Raw genomic sequence first — 17,955 nt, 5'->3', positions numbered from 1 at the left:
CATTTTCAAAATCATTTGAAGAATGAAGGATGACCAATGCAGTCAATGGAAGAGATGAATTACATTCCTGAAATGAAACAATTTAGCCAAAAAACTGTAGAGGTGACAACAGCAAGATTACAATGAACTAGATTAGAAACAGGTGCAGAGATAGTGAGAGATCGATGACCATACAAAATTCTGGCCCAAAAGCAAGTATATGTGAATGAATGGAAGATCTAAAGAACCTAAGGAAGAATTCGAGTAATAAGGAATGGAAGATCAATCTTAATGACAATCGGATTTAAATTTAGATTGGATAGCTAGGTAAAGGTAGATAGTACTTATACATGAATAATACTAGATTAATATGTCATGTCAAGGCCAAAGATAAGTACCTGAACCAATGTATATTCACAGTCACCGCTGAAACGATAGTTTTTGCTATCAAAAGTTATATAATTCCCTTCGCCGTACACGGCACAAGTTCCCAGGCACATTTCTTTAGTACATTTCCATATTCTGTTCTTACATATACTAGAAAAGAAGGCAAAAATAATAGAAGGGGTTATTTTCTGTACTCCTAATTTTTCTTTACAATTGATTTAAGGACTTCTGCTTGATCCAAGATTGATGTATCCCAATAAATGAATTAGTCATTTACTTCTGATAGCTTTACCATCTGTAGTGTTGTAAGCTACAGGAAACTATACATGCCAACACCAAGCGATTAAGAATATTAGAATAAGAATTCTAAGTAGATTAGATTGGCCTTGAGATGTTTATCTGCTATTGCATTGGATGTTTCTATACCAACCCTAAACCAATTCTAAAATACACCTTATTTTGTTGTGTAGACCCTGTTCCACAAGTTAGTCTGTTTCATTGTAAGCCCTCTGAGGATAGGGAAATACCTACAGTACCTGAATGTAAACCGATGTGATATCTCAGATCGAATGTCGGTATATTAAAAAAATAAAAAAATAAATGTTCCAACCTATCCAGTATCTGAGTATTCCACGTCATGCATAACGCTGCAATATTTCTTCTATGTGAAATTGTACAGCATAAGGTAAAAACTAGGTAATTATGGGACTAGTGTTCTTCAGAGCTTACCAGGTATTGCACTGAATTCTGATCTGTTCGCCGGGTTGATAGACAATCTCATTATGAATGCATGGGCACTCATCAGGAGGGATACAGCCACCTAAGCCATCAGTTACCAATCCTTTAGGGCACAAGCAGCCAGAGATGCACTGTGAGCCATACTGTAAAAATTGTTGAAAAATAATTTTTATCAGAAAAGTGGTTTTGTAGGAGATCATCACACTTTCGGGAGCTGCTTTTGTGCAAATTCAATGAAAATTTCATAGCTAGAATTAATAATGCAAGAACTGCAAAAGGAAAATTGGTTCTTACCTGCTATTTTTCATTCCTGTCGTACCAAAGATCAGTCCAGACTCCTGGGTTTTGCTTCTATGCCAACAGATGGAGACAGAGAAAGTTTCACTGACACTGTACATAACCCATTGTGCCACCTGCAGTCCATCCGTATTGACCTATACCCAAGCAAAGATATCAGCAACAATCATAAACTTCTAAGCAAACTCTCTCCCCTCCAACGAGCCAGAGGAATGTGAAGTTGCCGAAAAAGACAATGGAAAACTTGTTTCCCAAATTTTACATAAGCGATCAACACTGAAATCTTCCAACAACTCTGCACTATATACACAAAGCAATGGTACAAGCAGCAGACTCTCTCCCCAGTAAACTGACGGGTCTTTGGACTGATCTGTGGTACTAAAGGAATGAAAATTAGCAGGTAAAAACCAATTTTCCTTTCCCTGTATGTACCCAGATCAGCCCAGACTCCTTGGATGTACCTAAGCTGCCTGAAATTCAGGTGGGACCTAGAGAGTTCCGTTCATAGAACACACTCACCAAAGCACATGGAAGCTGGAGTCCCGACATCCAAGTGATAATGCCTATCAAAAGTGTGCAACAACTTCTCAGTAGCCACCCATCACATTTCATGTGGAGACACCTGTTGTGACTCAAACCAGGAAGTCGCCTAAGATCGTGTCAAGTGCGCCCCTAAACCCCCCAGGAGCGGCCGCCCTTCAGAAATGTAAATCGACTCGATCACTTTCTTCAGTCACCTCACAGTTGTAGCTTTAGATACCTTACTTCTTTTCTTTGGACCATTCGATAGTACAAAGAGGTGAGCTGATCTACGGAAATCATGAGTGACCTTTAGATACTTCAATAATGCATGCCTTACATCTAAGAGCCTAAGGTCCCCTGCGTGATGAGTAGAGGAATCCAAATCTGGAAAAGCTGAAAGCTCCACTATCTAACTAAAATGGAAGGCTGAGATTACCTCAGGCAGAAAAGAAGGCATCATGCATAAAGATACCCCTGAATCTGACATCTGTAGTATGATATCTCAATACAACAGCGCCTGGAGCTCTGAAATTCTCCTGGCTGAACAAATAAACACTAAGAAAACCACTTTAAAAGTCAAGTCCTTAACCGTAGCCCTCTTTAATGGTTCAAACTGGACTCTCTTTAGTGGCTGAAACCAAGCCTCACACATCCTCTAAAGATTAAATTCAGAATCCAAAACGGACAAATGTTCCACACTTAAGGACTCAAGTTCTTAACTCCCCGAAGGAACTGTAGAACATCCAGATGTGTGGACAGAGGATCATCAGAACATACGATATGCCATACTGGGTCAGACAAATGGTCCATCAAGCCCAGTATCCTGTCTCCAATCCAAGTCACAAGTACCTGGCAAGTACCCAAACATTAAATAAATCACAAGCTACTATTGCTTATTAATTAATAGCAGTTTATGGATTTTTTTCTCTAGGAACTTATCCAAACTTTTTTTTAATCCCAGTTACACTAATTGCTGTAACCACATCCTCTGGCAATGAACTCCAGAACTTAACTATACACTGAGTGAAAAAGAATTTTCTTTGATTTGTTTTAAATGAGCTACTTGCTAACTTCATGGAGTGTTTAGAACCAGATTTGTTCAACATCTGGCACTGAAAATCATCGAAGCCCTGAAGAGCTTCTCAACAGCTCTAGCCTCTTGACTGGCTGAGAATCCATGGAGACCGGGGCCAAAAGCCAGCATCCGCTGCTGCTTGTTCCGCTAAAGCTTTGTGCATAAGCAAATTAAAACCAGCAGAAGACCTCTATCAGAACTAGAGACGACTCCTCAGTGCAAGTGTCTCTCTGCAGCTCCGCAGGACAGGATTCCCCTGTCTCTCCTGCCAACACTGCTAAGGAATCAAAATGGACATCATTTCTGCGCTGACTGGGAAAGCATAAGCGCTAGACTCCGTCAACCACGAGGCTCGTTCTACTGGTGCAGCCATAATTGACGCAGACCCCCAAACGCCATGCTGCTTTTGCCGCACGTGCACGCTGTTCATCCCTGCACCTGCGGGCAAGCAGGGGAACAGTATACATCGGAAATTGGCGTACAACTTGCCAAAAATTAGTTCTTAAAATTGTCCTGAATCTACTACCAGTTGCTTCATGGAGAATCTCCCATTCCTTGCACTATGTGAAATTTATTTATTTAATTTATTTAACACTTTTTTTATACCGACCTTCATAGTGATAACCATATCGGATTGGTTTACAAAGAACAAGGGTTTAACAGAAGCAATAAATAAAAATAGTAATTAACAAGAGAGGTGAATAAGGCAAAGTTACATTTAACAAGGAATAAAAAACTTGGGAAGCTTAAAGCTGGAAAAAAGAAAGGCAGGAGGAATTATAGCATAATACAAAAGGAATTTGCTTTATCCTGTGATTGTCTTTCGTTCAAAAGGATAGTGGACCTCTATCCTCTATGTCCAGGAGAGATATAAGACTAGTGATTGTCCGGAGGGTCATCGAATGCTTGGTGAAAAAGCCACGTCTTGAGGTTTTTTCTGAACATTATCAAACAAGGTTCTAATCGGAGGCTTGAAGGAATGTTGTTCCATATAGCTGGTCCTGCTATTGAAAAAGCTCGGTCTTTGGTTGAGGAAAGGCGTGAGGCTTTGGTAGGGGGGAAATTCAACGTGCCTTTGTGAATATCTCTAATTGGTCTGTTGGAAGAGTGTAATTTGAAGGGGATTTCCAGGTCGAGTTGGAGTTGATGATGGATCGATTTGTGTATTAGGGTGAGTGATTTGTAGAGGAATCTAAAATTTACTGGTAACCAATGTAGTTTTCTAAGGATAGGTGAAATGTGATCTCCACTAGGGATGTGAATCGTGTCCTCGATCGTCTTAACGATCGATTTCGGCTGGGAGGGGGAGGGAATCGTATTGTTGCCGTTTGGGGGGGTAAAATATCGTGAAAAATCGTTAAAAATCGTTAAAAATCGAAAAATCGAAAAATCGAAAAACCGGCACATTAAAACCCCCTAAAACCCACCCCCGACCCTTTAAATTAAATCCCCCACCCTCCCGAACCCCATCCCTCGCCTGAACATCGTTAAAAATCGAAAAATCGAAAAATCGAAAAACCGGCACACTAAAACCCCCTAAAACCCACCCCCGACCCTTTAAATTAAATCCCCCACCCTCCCGAACCCCCCCCCAAATAACTTAAATAACCTGCGGGTCCAGCGGCGGTCCGGAACGGGCTCCTGCTCCTCAATCTTGTCGTCTTCAGCCGGCGCCATTTTCCAAAATGGCGCCGAAAAATGGCGGCGGCCATAGACGAAAAAGATTGGACGGCAGGAGGTCCTTCCGGACCCCCGCTGGACTTTTGGCAAGTCTCGTGGGGGTCAGGAGGCCCCCCACAAGCTGGCCAAAAGTTCCTGGAGGTCCAGCGGGGGTCAGGGAGCGATTTCCCGCCGCGAATCGTTTTCGTACGGAAAATGGCGCCGGCAGGAGATCGACTGCAGGAGGTCGTTCAGCGAGGCGCCGGAACCCTCGCTGAACGACCTCCTGCAGTCGATCTCCTGCCGGCGCCATTTTCCGTACGGAAAATGGCGCCGGCCATACGCGTATGGCCGGCGCTATTTTCCGTACGAAAACGATTCGCGGCGGGAAATCGCTCCCTGACCCCCGCTGGACCTCCAGGAACTTTTGGCCAGCTTGTGGGGGGCCTCCTGACCCCCACGAGACTTGCCAAAAGTCCAGCGGGGGTCCGGAAGGACCTCCTGCCGTCCAATCTTTTTCGTCTATGGCCGCCGCCATTTTTCGGCGCCATTTTGGAAAATGGCGCCGGCTGAAGATGACAAGATTCAGGAGCAGGAGCCCGTTCCGGACCGCTGCCGTTCCGAACCGCCGCTGGACCCGCAGGTTATTTAAGTTATTTGGGGGGGGGTTCGGGAGGGTGGGGGATTTAATTTAAAGGGTCGGGGGTGGGTTTTAGGGGGTTTTAGTGTGCCGGCTCACGATTCTAACGATTTATAACGATAAATCGTTAGAATCTGTATTGTATTGTGTTCCATAACGGTTTAAGACGATATTAAAATTATCGGACGATAATTTTAATCGTCCTAAAACGATTCACATCCCTAATCTCCACGGCTGGTGTTGGTTAGTAATCTCGCTGCCGCATTTTGTATCATCTGCAGTGGTTTGGTGGTCGATTTGGGGAGGCCGAGGAGAAGGGCACTGCAGTAGTCTATCTTGGCAAATAGTAGCGCTTGGAGGACTGTCCTAAAGTCTTGGAAAAAAAGAAGTGGTTTGAGTCGTTTCAGAACCTGGAGTCTATAAAAGCAGTCTTTGGATGTGGTGTTGACCATTTTCTTTAGGTTTAGTCTATTATCCAGCAGTACCCCTAGATCCCTCACATGCTTATGGGTGATGCGTGTGTTGTGTGAGGATGATAGGTGAATATTATCTTCGTTTGAAGAAATGAGGAGGAGCTCCGTCTTCGAAGCATTAAGGACCAAGTTTAGTCTGTTTAGGAGGTTGGTGATAGATATAAGGCAGTTATTCCAATGGGTGAGCGCTTTTGAAATAGATTCTGTAATGGGGATTAGAATCTGCACGTCATCGGCGTACAGATAATGGTAAATAACTGTTCCCTATTCACCTGTTCCAAGTCATTTGTGATTTTATATCCCTTTTCCTTATCTCATCCTTCCTCTAGCTTCTGTTACTGCTCTTCTAGGTCTTGTATTTCCAAACAATCTGGATTGTTTTGTGACAACTGCCTTCTGTGCACATTTATAAATATATTCTCCATCTAAAAGCTCTCAAAGCTTAGCTTGTGTTATAGCTAATACAATATTATTTCAACTGCTATGCAGAGCTGAACTTGTTAGGTCCTGATCATATACTTTTTCTCACTTCTATGCAGCCTATTCAGTTGATACTTACACAGCCTATATTTAAGGTTTGGCAGCTCTTCTGGCACTCTGACCCTCTGGAGTTGATAGGAGCATTGGAACAATTGAAATAGTACATTGGAGCAGTGCAGTCTAGAGGGGAAACATGATGGAAGAGTTTATGAAATCAGAAATGCAAGATACATGGCAGTCCTTTATTGCATCATAACTCTACCGGGGCATTCATAGCAGGCGTCTTAGGCTTTCATGGGTTCATGAAGACTTCTTATTCCCTGATGATGTCATTCATCCAAATTTATGGTCAAAATCGTTGCTGACTTTGCAAATAAATATAATTCAAAAAGTTTGATATTGAGGCCCTGGATCTGAGGGCTCCCAGAAGTCAATAAAAGGCTCGTATGTATTTTGATAGATTGGTCATTGGGTGGAGGTGCATGGATAGAGGGGAGGATGTAAACTGAGCATGCATATTGGCTCCTTTGGCTATACACCACTAAGAGTCAAATACTGTTTTTTGGGTCATGATGAATATTTTCTTTTGCTGTCTAATATCTGCCAAATATATGCCTTTTTGACAGTTACCATATGGAGTTTTTGCTGTATTTGATCTCCAAAGGTAAAAATCAGTTTGGCTGAATCGAGCCCCAATAGAGATCTGCTGGTATAAAGAGAACATTGAATCACTCTTTCCTTATTTTTAGACCATCTTTCTGCTCCTTTTAACTTTAGCACAGTTGGAACCAGACCTGGGATATGGCAGTAGGAGCCTTCAATTGTGAGAACCCCTGGAATTTTTCCCCTATTTTATTCCCCTTCCCCCAAGAAAAAAACCATACCTAGTCTAGACATTGCAGTCATCAGACAGGAGCCATGCACCAAGACTCCTTCCAGAACCCTGCCATCATGCTCCCTGAATCCGGCCAAACCTTGACCACTATTCATTTTAACATTGACTTGTGAAATGTTCTACAGTTTTCCATGGCAAACACTTAGCTTTAGTACTAGTTATAAAAAGGTATTGGAATATTACTAAGCTCAGGGCTACCAGAGAGACATCTGCTGAAAAAAGATATTGATGGATCCTGCTCTAAACTAATAACAAGTGATATCATCTATAAAGATTATAGTCATATTGTAGGCAGATACATAAGCAAATGTATGTAGTTTTGGAACTAAGGAAAGAAAAAAAAGCAAATTACTTGGCTTTGGGGTATCATGTCCAGCACAGATCAGTCTTCCATTTATGCAGGTGCTGTATAAGAAAAGGAGAAATATTATTGGTTTTAAACCTAGCTCTATCCTTATCCTAATCCCTTTACATCTTGTTGGGTGCCCACGACCATGTAAAAATGTACCATGTGTGGAGCATAACTGATACTTATTGCTTTAACGCCACCCCTCATTTCTCAGTTTACCCTTATTCTCTCACTCAATGATGGCATGCCTCCGGTGCAAATCGAAATAGTGCCAAGCTTGCAGTCAAATAGCAAAATTGTATTCTCTCAAGAAAGGTAGATGTGCACACAATAGGCTGCCTGTTTAGCAGTGCTATCCCCCAATCTGTTTCAAAGTAGTATAAGGGACCACCTAGGACTCCCTAGCTTCAACCCTAGGCTAGGATTCAGTATTTCGCAGACTATCCCTTGCAGGCAGCTCCACCGAGGTCTGCCTGAATTGCTCAACCAGCTCTTTAAATGCAGGCTGTGCATGAGGAGAAGGATGGGTTTGGTTTGCTTTTTAGTTGGAGTCTGTGAGAGAAGAAGTTGGTGGTTTGTTCCCCATTTGAGACTCTGCCCTATCCAGTCTCCCCCAGGTCTGGAAGGGCTTGTCTTGGCCAGAACGGAAGAGGAGAGCAGTTCAGATTTTCTAAGAGTTCTGCGTTTTGAGAGCCTGGTCCTGCCTAAGGTTTATTTTTGTGAGAAGATCAAAAGAAAACCTTTGCTGTGAATTAGACTTTAATGTATTTTGGTTGCAATAAAAGTTTGTTGAATGCCCAGGGCCAGTGTCTTCATTAAGAATCAGAGATGCCTAAAGCAAAGACATCCTAAGTGTGAGTATGGTAGAAGAAGAAAACCTCAAGACATTAAGAGACTCTTTGTTGGTCCCCCATCCCTGTGAGCCTATGGCCCTACAGGTTGAATCCTCTGGATAGAAGCCCAGCATCCTGGGGCTTTCAGTGGACTGAGTGGTATGAGAAAGCAGAATAACAGAGAGTTGAGAGAAAAGTGGCCTTGGGGACAACATTTGATATAGGAAAATTGGTTCTTACCTGCTAATTTTCATTCCTGTAGTACCACAGATCAGTTCAGACTCCTGGGTTTTGCCTCCTTGCCAGCAGATGGAGACAAAGTTTCACTGATACTGTACTTAACCTAGTATGCCATCTGCAGTCCCTAACTATTGACCTGTATCCAAGCCAAGATGAGATCTCAAAGCCAAACTTTAACCGCCAACCCCACTCCCAAGGAACAGGAGGTTGTTGACGTAAAACAACTGAAAACTCTATTGCACATTCTGTTCCAGAAAAGGATACAGAAAACTAATGTGGCAACCACCAACAACTCTGCACTCATACAAACAACAGAACAAGCAGAAGACTTTCCTCACCATACACTGCACTGGTCTCAGGACTGATCTGTGGTACTACAGGAATGAAAATTAGCAGGTAAGAACCAATTTTCCTTTCCCAGTACATACCCAGATCAGTCCAGACTCCTAGGATGATCTTAAGCACCCCTAAACTGTGTGGGACCCCGAGAGTCCTGCTCGCAGGACACTCGCCATAACCCTTGGAGATCAGAGCCACAACACACAAGCGTCAATGTCTGGCAAAAGTGTGCAGCAACTTCCAAGTAACTGCTCTGCAAATCTCCTGAGGAGACACCTGCTGTGCCTCAGCCCAAGAAGCCGCCTAAGCACATGTTGAGTGTGCCCTCAACTTTCAATCACTGGTAGACCCTTAGATATATATGTTGAAACAATTGCCTTCTTAAGCCAGCACACGAACATAGCTTTAGACGCTCTGGAATTTGTTGCCAGAGGATGTGGTTAGTGCAGTCAGTGTAGCTGGGTTCAAAAAAGGTTTGGATAAGTTCTTGGAGGAGAAGTCCATTAACGGCTATTAATCACGTTTACTTAGGGAAAAGTCACTGCTATTAATTGCATCAGTTCTTCAACAACCATCATCAAGGGAACCCCTTGATGATGGTTGTGGAAGATTGGAACAAAGGGAACGAGGTTGGTTGGTGATTAATTGCATCAGTAGCATGGGATCTTCTTAGTGTTTGGGTAATTGCCAGGTTCTTGTGGCCTGGTTTGGCCTCTGATGGAAACAGGATGCTGGGCTTGATGGACCCTTGGTCTGACCCAGCATGGCAATTTCTTATGTTCTTATGTCCCCCCTTCTTTGGCCTATTCCAGAGAACAAAAAGTTGGTCTGATCTACAAAAATCATTCATAACTTTCAGACTTCTCAACAATGCCCTCTTCACAGCCAACAGCCTAAGCTCCCTTGCATGAGGTGTGGAGGAATCCAAATCTGGAAATGCTGGAAGCTCCACCGATTAACATGAAATGACTAGGTCCTTTGGGCAGGAAGGAAGGCACCATATGCAATGACACCCCTGACTCCAAGATCTTCAGAAATAACCTGGATCTCTAAAATCCTCCTGACCAAACATATAGCTACCAGGAAGACCATCTTCAGAGTCAAGTCCTTCAAAGTTGCCCTTCTGAGTGGCTTGAACGGAACCTCACACAAACCTTTAAGTATCAGATTAAGACTCCAGAGCTGACATGCCTTCTTCACCGGAGGCCACAAATTCTTTGCTCCTCGTAGGAAACATATGATATCCGGATGTGCCGATAGAACATGGCTCTTTAAACTACCTTTGAGACAGCTCAGACTTGCTACTTGCACCCTAAGAGAGTTATAAGCCAATCCCTTGACCAAACCCTCTTGAAGAAAGGACAAAACATGCAATACCGTAGTCTGTAGAGATTGCACTCTGTTGGCCATACACCAGGATTCAAAGACCTTCCAAATGCATACATATGCTGCATACATGGAAGAATGTCTGGCCTTGGTACTTTTGGCTTTGCTCACATGTGGCCTCTTCAGAAGGCTCTCCTATCCAGGTGGAATTCATTGTTGGAGGACATAAGAACATAAGAAATTGCCATGCTGGGTCAGACCAAGAGTCCATCAAACCCAGCATTCTGTTTCCAACAGAGGCCAAACCAGGCACAAGAACCTGGCAATTACCCAAACTCTAAGAAGATCCCATGCTACTGATGCAATTAATAGCAGTGGCTATTCCCTAAGTAAACGTGATTAATAGCCGTTAATGGACTTCTCCTCCAAGAACTTATCCAAACCTTTTTTAAACCCAGCTACACTAACTGCACTAACCACATCCTCTGGCAACAAATTCCAGAGCTTTATTGTGCATTGAGTGAAAAATGACCCTTGCTGTAGTTACACGATGTTAGGTTCCATATTAGGAGCTACCACCCAGAAAAAGGATCTAGGCATCATAATGGATAATACTATAAAATCGTCGGCTCAGTGTGCTGCAGCAGTCAAAAAAGCAAACAGAATGTTAGGAATTATTAGGAAGGGAATGGTTAATAAAACGGAAAATGTCATAATGCCTCTATATCACTCCATGGTGAGACCGCACCTTGAATACTGTGTACAATTCTGGTCACCGCATCTCAAAAAATATATAGTTGCGATGGAGAAGGTACAGAAAGGGCAACCAAAATGATAAAGGGGATGAAACAGCTCCCCTATGAGGAAAGGCTGAAGAGGTTAGGGCTGTTCAGCTTGGAGAAGAGACGGCTGAGGGGGGATATGATAGAGGTCTTTAAGATCATGAGAGGTCTTGAATGAGTAAATGTGAATCGGTTATTTACACTTTCGAATAATAGAAGGACTAGGGGGCATTCCATGAAGTTAGCAAGTAGCACATTTAACCTAGAGGAAAGTCTTCTCTCTCGGAACTGCTCTGGCGACCAGCAACTTTGATTACTGAAGGAGACAGTCTTGGAGGGGGTCTCCCCTGCTCCACATGCTGCTGCCGATGACCTTGCTGCCTTAGACAAAATGGCCATGGCTCCTGCATCAAAATTCGCCTCACCTGATGAAAGCATGGAGACCCGGGATGCCAGAGAAGATCAGGGCCCAAGGGGGAGATCAGAGCTCTTTGGGAGACTCCCAAAAAGCCCTCTCTTCCAGCCGAAGCATAAACCCTGTCTGTTTAGTCTGCCATGTGATCCCATGCCGGTGCGGCAAGCAGTGCTGCACATTGCCACATGGCCTAGAGAAGCGAGCCGGAGCAAATTGTGCCACACCATGGGAAAACACTTACCCCCATCGGGGAACTCTCCTATCCAAGCTTCTGCCTCTGGTCCTCAACTCTCCCTCAAGCCACAGCCACAGGAAGAAGCGGAAGACTCTGCTTCTGGTTTTTGGGGTTTGGGGTTTTTTTTTTTTTAATTAATTTTAAGCACCAACACTAGCAAACAAGAATAAAGACTACTTCCTTGCCATTCATGTTTGTTCTTGCAGAGCCATCAGCTGTGGGGGATGAGGTTCTGGACCATCAGATGTCCATCCCATGGTACCTCCAAACAAGTAACCAGAAGGGTCACCAACCCCCTGCTTGTCCAACTCAAAACAAGGAGGGATGGCCCCACCAGGATTTCACAACCCCCTGGGAGGATAAGGAAATTCTCTATTTCTTTTTTTTTTTTTTCAGATCTCTCCAGACTGCAAGTTTTGTACCATCTGCTGGAGACAGAAAAACATTGAGGGACTGCAAATGGCACATAGGTTAAGTACAGTGTCAGTGAAACTTTGTCTGTCTCCATCTGCTGGCAGGGATGTAAAACCCAGGAGTCTGGACTGATATGGGTACATACAAGGAATATGCCTTTTCCCAAAGTAGGTGTCAAGGCAGATTACAATCAATGTACATGTCCTTGCATTGCAGGAGATTCCTGAAAAGAGGGTTACACATATTTTTAATAAAATAATTTTTACACAAGCCCAATTGTGGATGCTTGCATGCTTAAGAGCATTTTTGCTAGATCACATGCCTTTTCACCTGATGATATATTCCACCAATAGTTGGAGGCATGTAGGATTCTGATAAGTAGCAACCATAGCTTCTAAAAATGGCATTTCAAGCTGAAACTCTTCTGAATCATAGCCTCCCTTTCTTGTCTCGCCCTTCCCACACATGTAAATGACCATAGTTAAAAGCTGTGCATCTAGGCTTAAACCCTCATCCTTCTGTTATGCTGGATATTTCATTTAAAACATCATTCACAGTCATTCAATCAAACCCGACTCCAGCTGGCCACTCTGCTGTGGGTCTGGATTATCCAAACCTACTATTAACCCATTTGGATTTTGTTAGCCCAACTTTTTAACTAATGCTCAAATCAACTTACATATTATTAACTGAGGTACAATAATTCCCTACCCCAAAGAATTTATAATCTAAGTGGGTACTTGATGCAACAGGAGTTAAAGTGACTTATCAAAGGTTACACAGGGTATCAGTAGGTGGAAGTGGAATTTGAACCCTGATTTTACCTCATTGCTGTAACTACTAGGCCACTCTTCCTCTGCTGACTTTATGTTAGAATAAACTCAGAAATACTCTCAGATTCAGAGTGTCATTTCTTGAAATAGGTTTTGTCTATCTCTTGGGATGGGGAGATGTTTTTTGCAAGATTTGCACTGATTTTTTTTCACCATAGAGAATGTATGATACAATTAGCTTATGGGTTGTTTTTTTTTAATTTACTGCGGTAATATGAGATTTCAGTTTTATAGAAACAAAGCTGTATAATATTATGTTCGCATGATTTCTGACAACCTACATGTATTTTTGAAAGGTTATCTTACCATGTCATGCCATTGTTTTCATGAATGATCTCTCCGGGAGGCACAGAATGTCCTTTGTAGTAACAGGGGCAGAAAGATGGAAGCAGGCATTTTCCATCGCCATCCATGTAGGTTCCCTCTTTGCAAACACAGCCATCAACTGGGGAAAACTCAATGTCACATACAACATCAGGCTCATTCAGGGAGCGGCAGGTAGGCTGGCAGGAGCTGACATTGTAGCTATATACCAGTGACCTGGGGCAGTTCATTACGTATGTGCCTTAGGGAGAAATTTAATTGCACATGTGTTAATAACTGTATAACTTTATACCACTTTGTCTTGAATTTTTATTGAGTATAAAATATATATATATATATATATATATATATATATATATATATATATATAAAACATACTGAGGCCTTATCCTCTATAGATCTTGTATTGTGACAGTCAAATTCTGACATAACAGAAGTCCTTTGTCATGTACTGTACTGTATTACTTGTGTACTGTAGATGAAAGACTTGGTACCAATGTTTGCATATCAATTATAGTGACTTGGATATGTGCCATTCTTTGCATTACCAGTGGCAGATTATATGGCCCTTAGAGTCCTTATATGCCAACATATTCTATTTCTAAGGTATTTTTACTACAGCACCACAAGGCAAGGACTTAGTCAGTGAAAACAGTCACTATGATTGGGTCTGGGGCATCGGGTAGTTTGCTTTCCCTGACATTTGTGAGTCCAAATATAGAAATAATAAACTCTGTGAGATCATTCTGCAATAAAATTTGATAAATAGGACCTGAATTTATCAAAGATTTAGTTTCACAGGCATAAAATCAGTCCCATTGTTCCTAACAAAATCACATATACAAATCTGACTTGTTGGAATGACAGGATGCCATGTTTATGCTCATGTGTTAACTTTATTCCTATTGCTTACCTTGCTGAACCAAGTTATAATTTCTAATCTAAATACATTTGTGCGATAAGCTATACTGGTGACCAAGAAATGAAACTTTAATCCAGCACACTTCTAATTTTGTCCCTTATCATTTGATATTGTAATATAACTTACTAAGAATTTGTAATGTATCAAGTATTTTCATATCTTTCTAATGTTTTATTCTTAATAATAAAAATGCAGAGTCCCGTGATCCATAGAATTAAATAATTCCATATATTTATCAAAAGTAAATTTATATATGATTAAAAGACAACATTCTCATCTCAAAACAAGTGATAAAGATGCATTTTTATTCTCAACAGTATCATCATTTTCTTTTTCCTTGACAATATATGCCATTTATATTTTTCTTGCTGCTTTCTCCTGGTCTCTTCATCTCTCTTTTTCCTTGCGTTTTTCTTTATTCTTTTCATGGCCTAGAGCAGGCCCTATGACCTCCCATGGGGTTCCTACACTCTGGGGGGGGGGGGAGCTGGAGTTCTCTGTTTCAAGACCCTTAGGGTTTCTTCTTTCTGGGGCTCCACCATGCATCAATCCAATCAACACAAAAAGACTACTTAGACTCCAAGACTGTTGAACAAAGATAAAAGCTCTTTTACCAGCAATGAAGTTGAGCAGCACAAAGCCCAAACTATAGATATACCAGAGAATGGTGCACTAATCTGCAACAAGTCCAAATGAATCAGTGCCAAACAATTCAGTCTCTTTCAGCAGAAAAAAATCACCCTCTCCCAAACAGGTCTGCTCCCCAGGATAGGGACCCTTTCTCCCCTCAGTACCTCTTCAGTAGGAAAGCTATCCTCCTTTCTTTCAACAGTTTCATTCTGTACAGCTTCTGACAGGAACTCCCACGGGATCTCTTTTCTGGTGGGTTGGCTCCTTCCTCCAAGAACTCTCATTAAAGACCAAATCTCTATGGAATATACTTTACCGAGAATTTTCTCAGGAATGATGAGGTTATCCTGTAGGGATGTGAATCGTTTTTTGACGATTTAAAATATTGTCCGATATATTTTAAATCGTCAAAAATCATTAGAGCCGCGATACAATAACAATTCCCCCGATTTATCGTCAAAAAATCATAAATCGGGGGAAGGGGGAGGGGAAGGGGAGGGCGGGAAAACCGGCACACTAAAACACCCTAAAACCCACCCCGACCCTTTAAAATAAATCCCCCACCCTCCCGAACCCCCCCCCCCCCAAACGCCTTAAATTACCTGGGGTCCAGCGGGGGTCCGGAATGACCTCCTGCAGTCGAATCGTGTTGTCTTCAGCCAGCGCCATTTTCAAAATGGCGGCGCAAAATGGCGGTGCAAAATGGCGCCGGCCGTAGACAACACGGGGGTCCAGCGGGGGTCCGGGAGCGATCTCCTGCCGCGAATCATTTTTCTGTACGGAAAATGGCGCCGGCAGGAGATCGACTGCAGGAGGTCTTTCCGGACCCCCGCTGGACTTTTGGCCAGCTTGGGGGGGCCTCCTGACCCCCACAAGACTTGCCAAAAGTCCAGCGGGGGTCCGGAACGACCTCCTGCAGTCGAATCGTGTTGTCTACGGCCGGCGCCATTTTGCGCCGCCATTTTGAAAATGGCGCCGGCTGAAGACAACACGATTCGACTGCAGGAGGTCGTTCCGGACCTCCGCTGGACCCCAGGTAATTTAAGGCATTGGGGGGGGGTTCGGGAGGGTGGGGGATTTATTTTAAAGGGTCGGGGTGGGTTTTAGGGTGTTTTAGTGTGCCGGTTCACGATTTTCATGATTTTAACGATATTTTAAAAACCCAAACGGCGACAATCTATGGTGGACATTATTAATATCATCATGCATTACAATGATAAGTGTATAATTAGTTATTTAAAAATCTTTTATATACCACTTTCCTACGAAATAGTTCAAAGTGGTGAACAACCATGGAACACAGTCTGCATCACAACATTATACATAAAACAAGCATGAACAAGACCACGTGACACTGACTAATATTTATCTAAAGCAAATGGAATAACACCTTTAATATGCTACGGTCATGGGCAAGCCATTGCTGCTCGATTCCAAGGAGCAGCTCACAAGCAATCCATTGCAGTCTCTAAGCTCTAACTCAGCAAAATCAATCTGCTAAAAAAAGAAGCATCCCAAACTTTAAAAACAACTGCCTAGAGAACTTACCCTAAGCATCTAAATACTCTATCTCCTTCACTGGACTTCAGGACTGCAATAATCTTCAGGCATCCAGAAAGATCCATGTCTTTTCATTCTTCCTGAATGGTCTCTATCCTGCTATGACTGGTGATATGTAGAATAATGATTGCTTCCTTTCTAAATTTCTTTTACAACTTAATGAACGTGGTAAAACCCGATAACTATGTGTTTACCATTTACTGTTTATTCCTGGTTTAATTCTTATCTAATAAAACGAACTCAACAGATCCACATAAACTCTGCCACCTCCTCTTGGTTCACCCTAAGCACTGGAGTCCCTCAAGGTTCTTCCCTCTCAGCCGCCTTATTCAATATTTATCTCTCTCCCATTTGTCAACTTCTTTCTATTCTCTCTTATTGCCTCTATGCTGATGACATACAGTTTATTTCCCTGCATGGCATGACTGGAAATCCACTTTACAATTCACCTCCTTATGCCTATCCTGAGTTAAAACCTGGTTGTTTCATAACAAACTTAGCCTAAACTTATCAAAAACGGAAATAATGATTCTTGGACATCCTCCTTTTGATAATATACCTAATACCATTTCTTTTGATAATACAGCCATTAACATCTCTAAGAATGTCTGTAACCTTGGTGTAATTCTCGACCCCTAGTTAGATATGCAAACACATATCAAATCCGTAGTTAAATCATCGTTTTATAAACTGCGTCTTCTAAAGCATATTAAGCCATTATTCAACCCACTGCCTTTCAAACAGTTCTTCAGTCTTTGATACTCAGAGGCATTGACTATTGCAACTCGCTCTACGTAGGATTACCCCAATCATCTATTCGACCTCTTCAAATGGTGCAAAATGCAGCGGCTCATCTACTTTCTAATAAGAAATTATACCAACATATTTTCCCAGTCCTTTTCAGTCTACACTGGCTAACAATACAGTGGCGTATCCAATATAAAATCCTGTCCACCCCACATAGCCTCATTCATAATAATAAAAGTTCATGGCTTTCTGCCATTTGACATCTCTATAACCCTTCTTGTGACCTCAGATCAAAAAATCAACTCCTTCTACAAATTCCCTCTCCTAAAACTACCAGACTAGCAGTGACCCATGAATGAGCATTCTCTATTGCAGGCTCTATCATATGGAATGCTATTCCTCAAACTTTGAGATTACTATCCAACAAAAAGGAATTTAAGAAAGCGTTAAAACATCATCTTTTCAGACAAGCTTTTAAAGACCTATGTGAACCTTAACCTCCAGGCTGTCATCTAATCCCCCTACCTTTGCTTCTGTTCTTTTAGGTTTTTTTCCTTTAGGTCAGCCTTTGTTCTGCTTTCTCAAAAACTAGTCCCCCCCTTTTTTATTTATATCCTGTATGTTATTTATTGTTTTAAATATTGTTTTTATTGATTATGATGGTATTGTTGTAACCTGCCCCGAACATTGGAGGGTGTGGGTAATACATTTTTTAAAATAAGTAAAATAAATGCAGGCTCAGGAAGAACTCTGGGTCTTGCTTCTCAAGGATGCTGGTTCATCACAGGCTGCTGGTTATCTAATGGTCACTAACATTTGAAAGGGTTAGTTGCATTCTAGGCCCACAAAAGACATTTGTGC

General features: G+C 42.2%; 1 protein-coding gene across 1 annotated transcript in view; it reads right to left on the bottom strand.

Annotated features, from left to right (window-relative positions):
* Positions 1–17,955, bottom strand: part of LOC115079486 (mucin-5AC-like) — a 186,495-nt gene that overhangs the window by 114,635 nt on the left and 53,905 nt on the right. Inside the window, exons 15-19 of the mRNA XM_029583111.1 lie at positions 13,218–13,476; positions 7,498–7,550; positions 6,330–6,430; positions 1,096–1,247; positions 378–516 (exon numbers count right to left, since the gene is read on the bottom strand). Coding sequence (XP_029438971.1) covers positions 378–516; positions 1,096–1,247; positions 6,330–6,430; positions 7,498–7,550; positions 13,218–13,476 — 704 coding nt within the window. The remainder of the gene's footprint in view (positions 1–377; positions 517–1,095; positions 1,248–6,329; positions 6,431–7,497; positions 7,551–13,217; positions 13,477–17,955) is intronic.

This window comes from Rhinatrema bivittatum, chromosome 17 (assembly GCF_901001135.1).
Source record: "Rhinatrema bivittatum chromosome 17, aRhiBiv1.1, whole genome shotgun sequence".
Classification (NCBI taxonomy): Eukaryota; Metazoa; Chordata; class Amphibia; order Gymnophiona; family Rhinatrematidae; genus Rhinatrema; species Rhinatrema bivittatum.
This window is presented reverse-complemented; position numbering and strand designations above follow the sequence as displayed.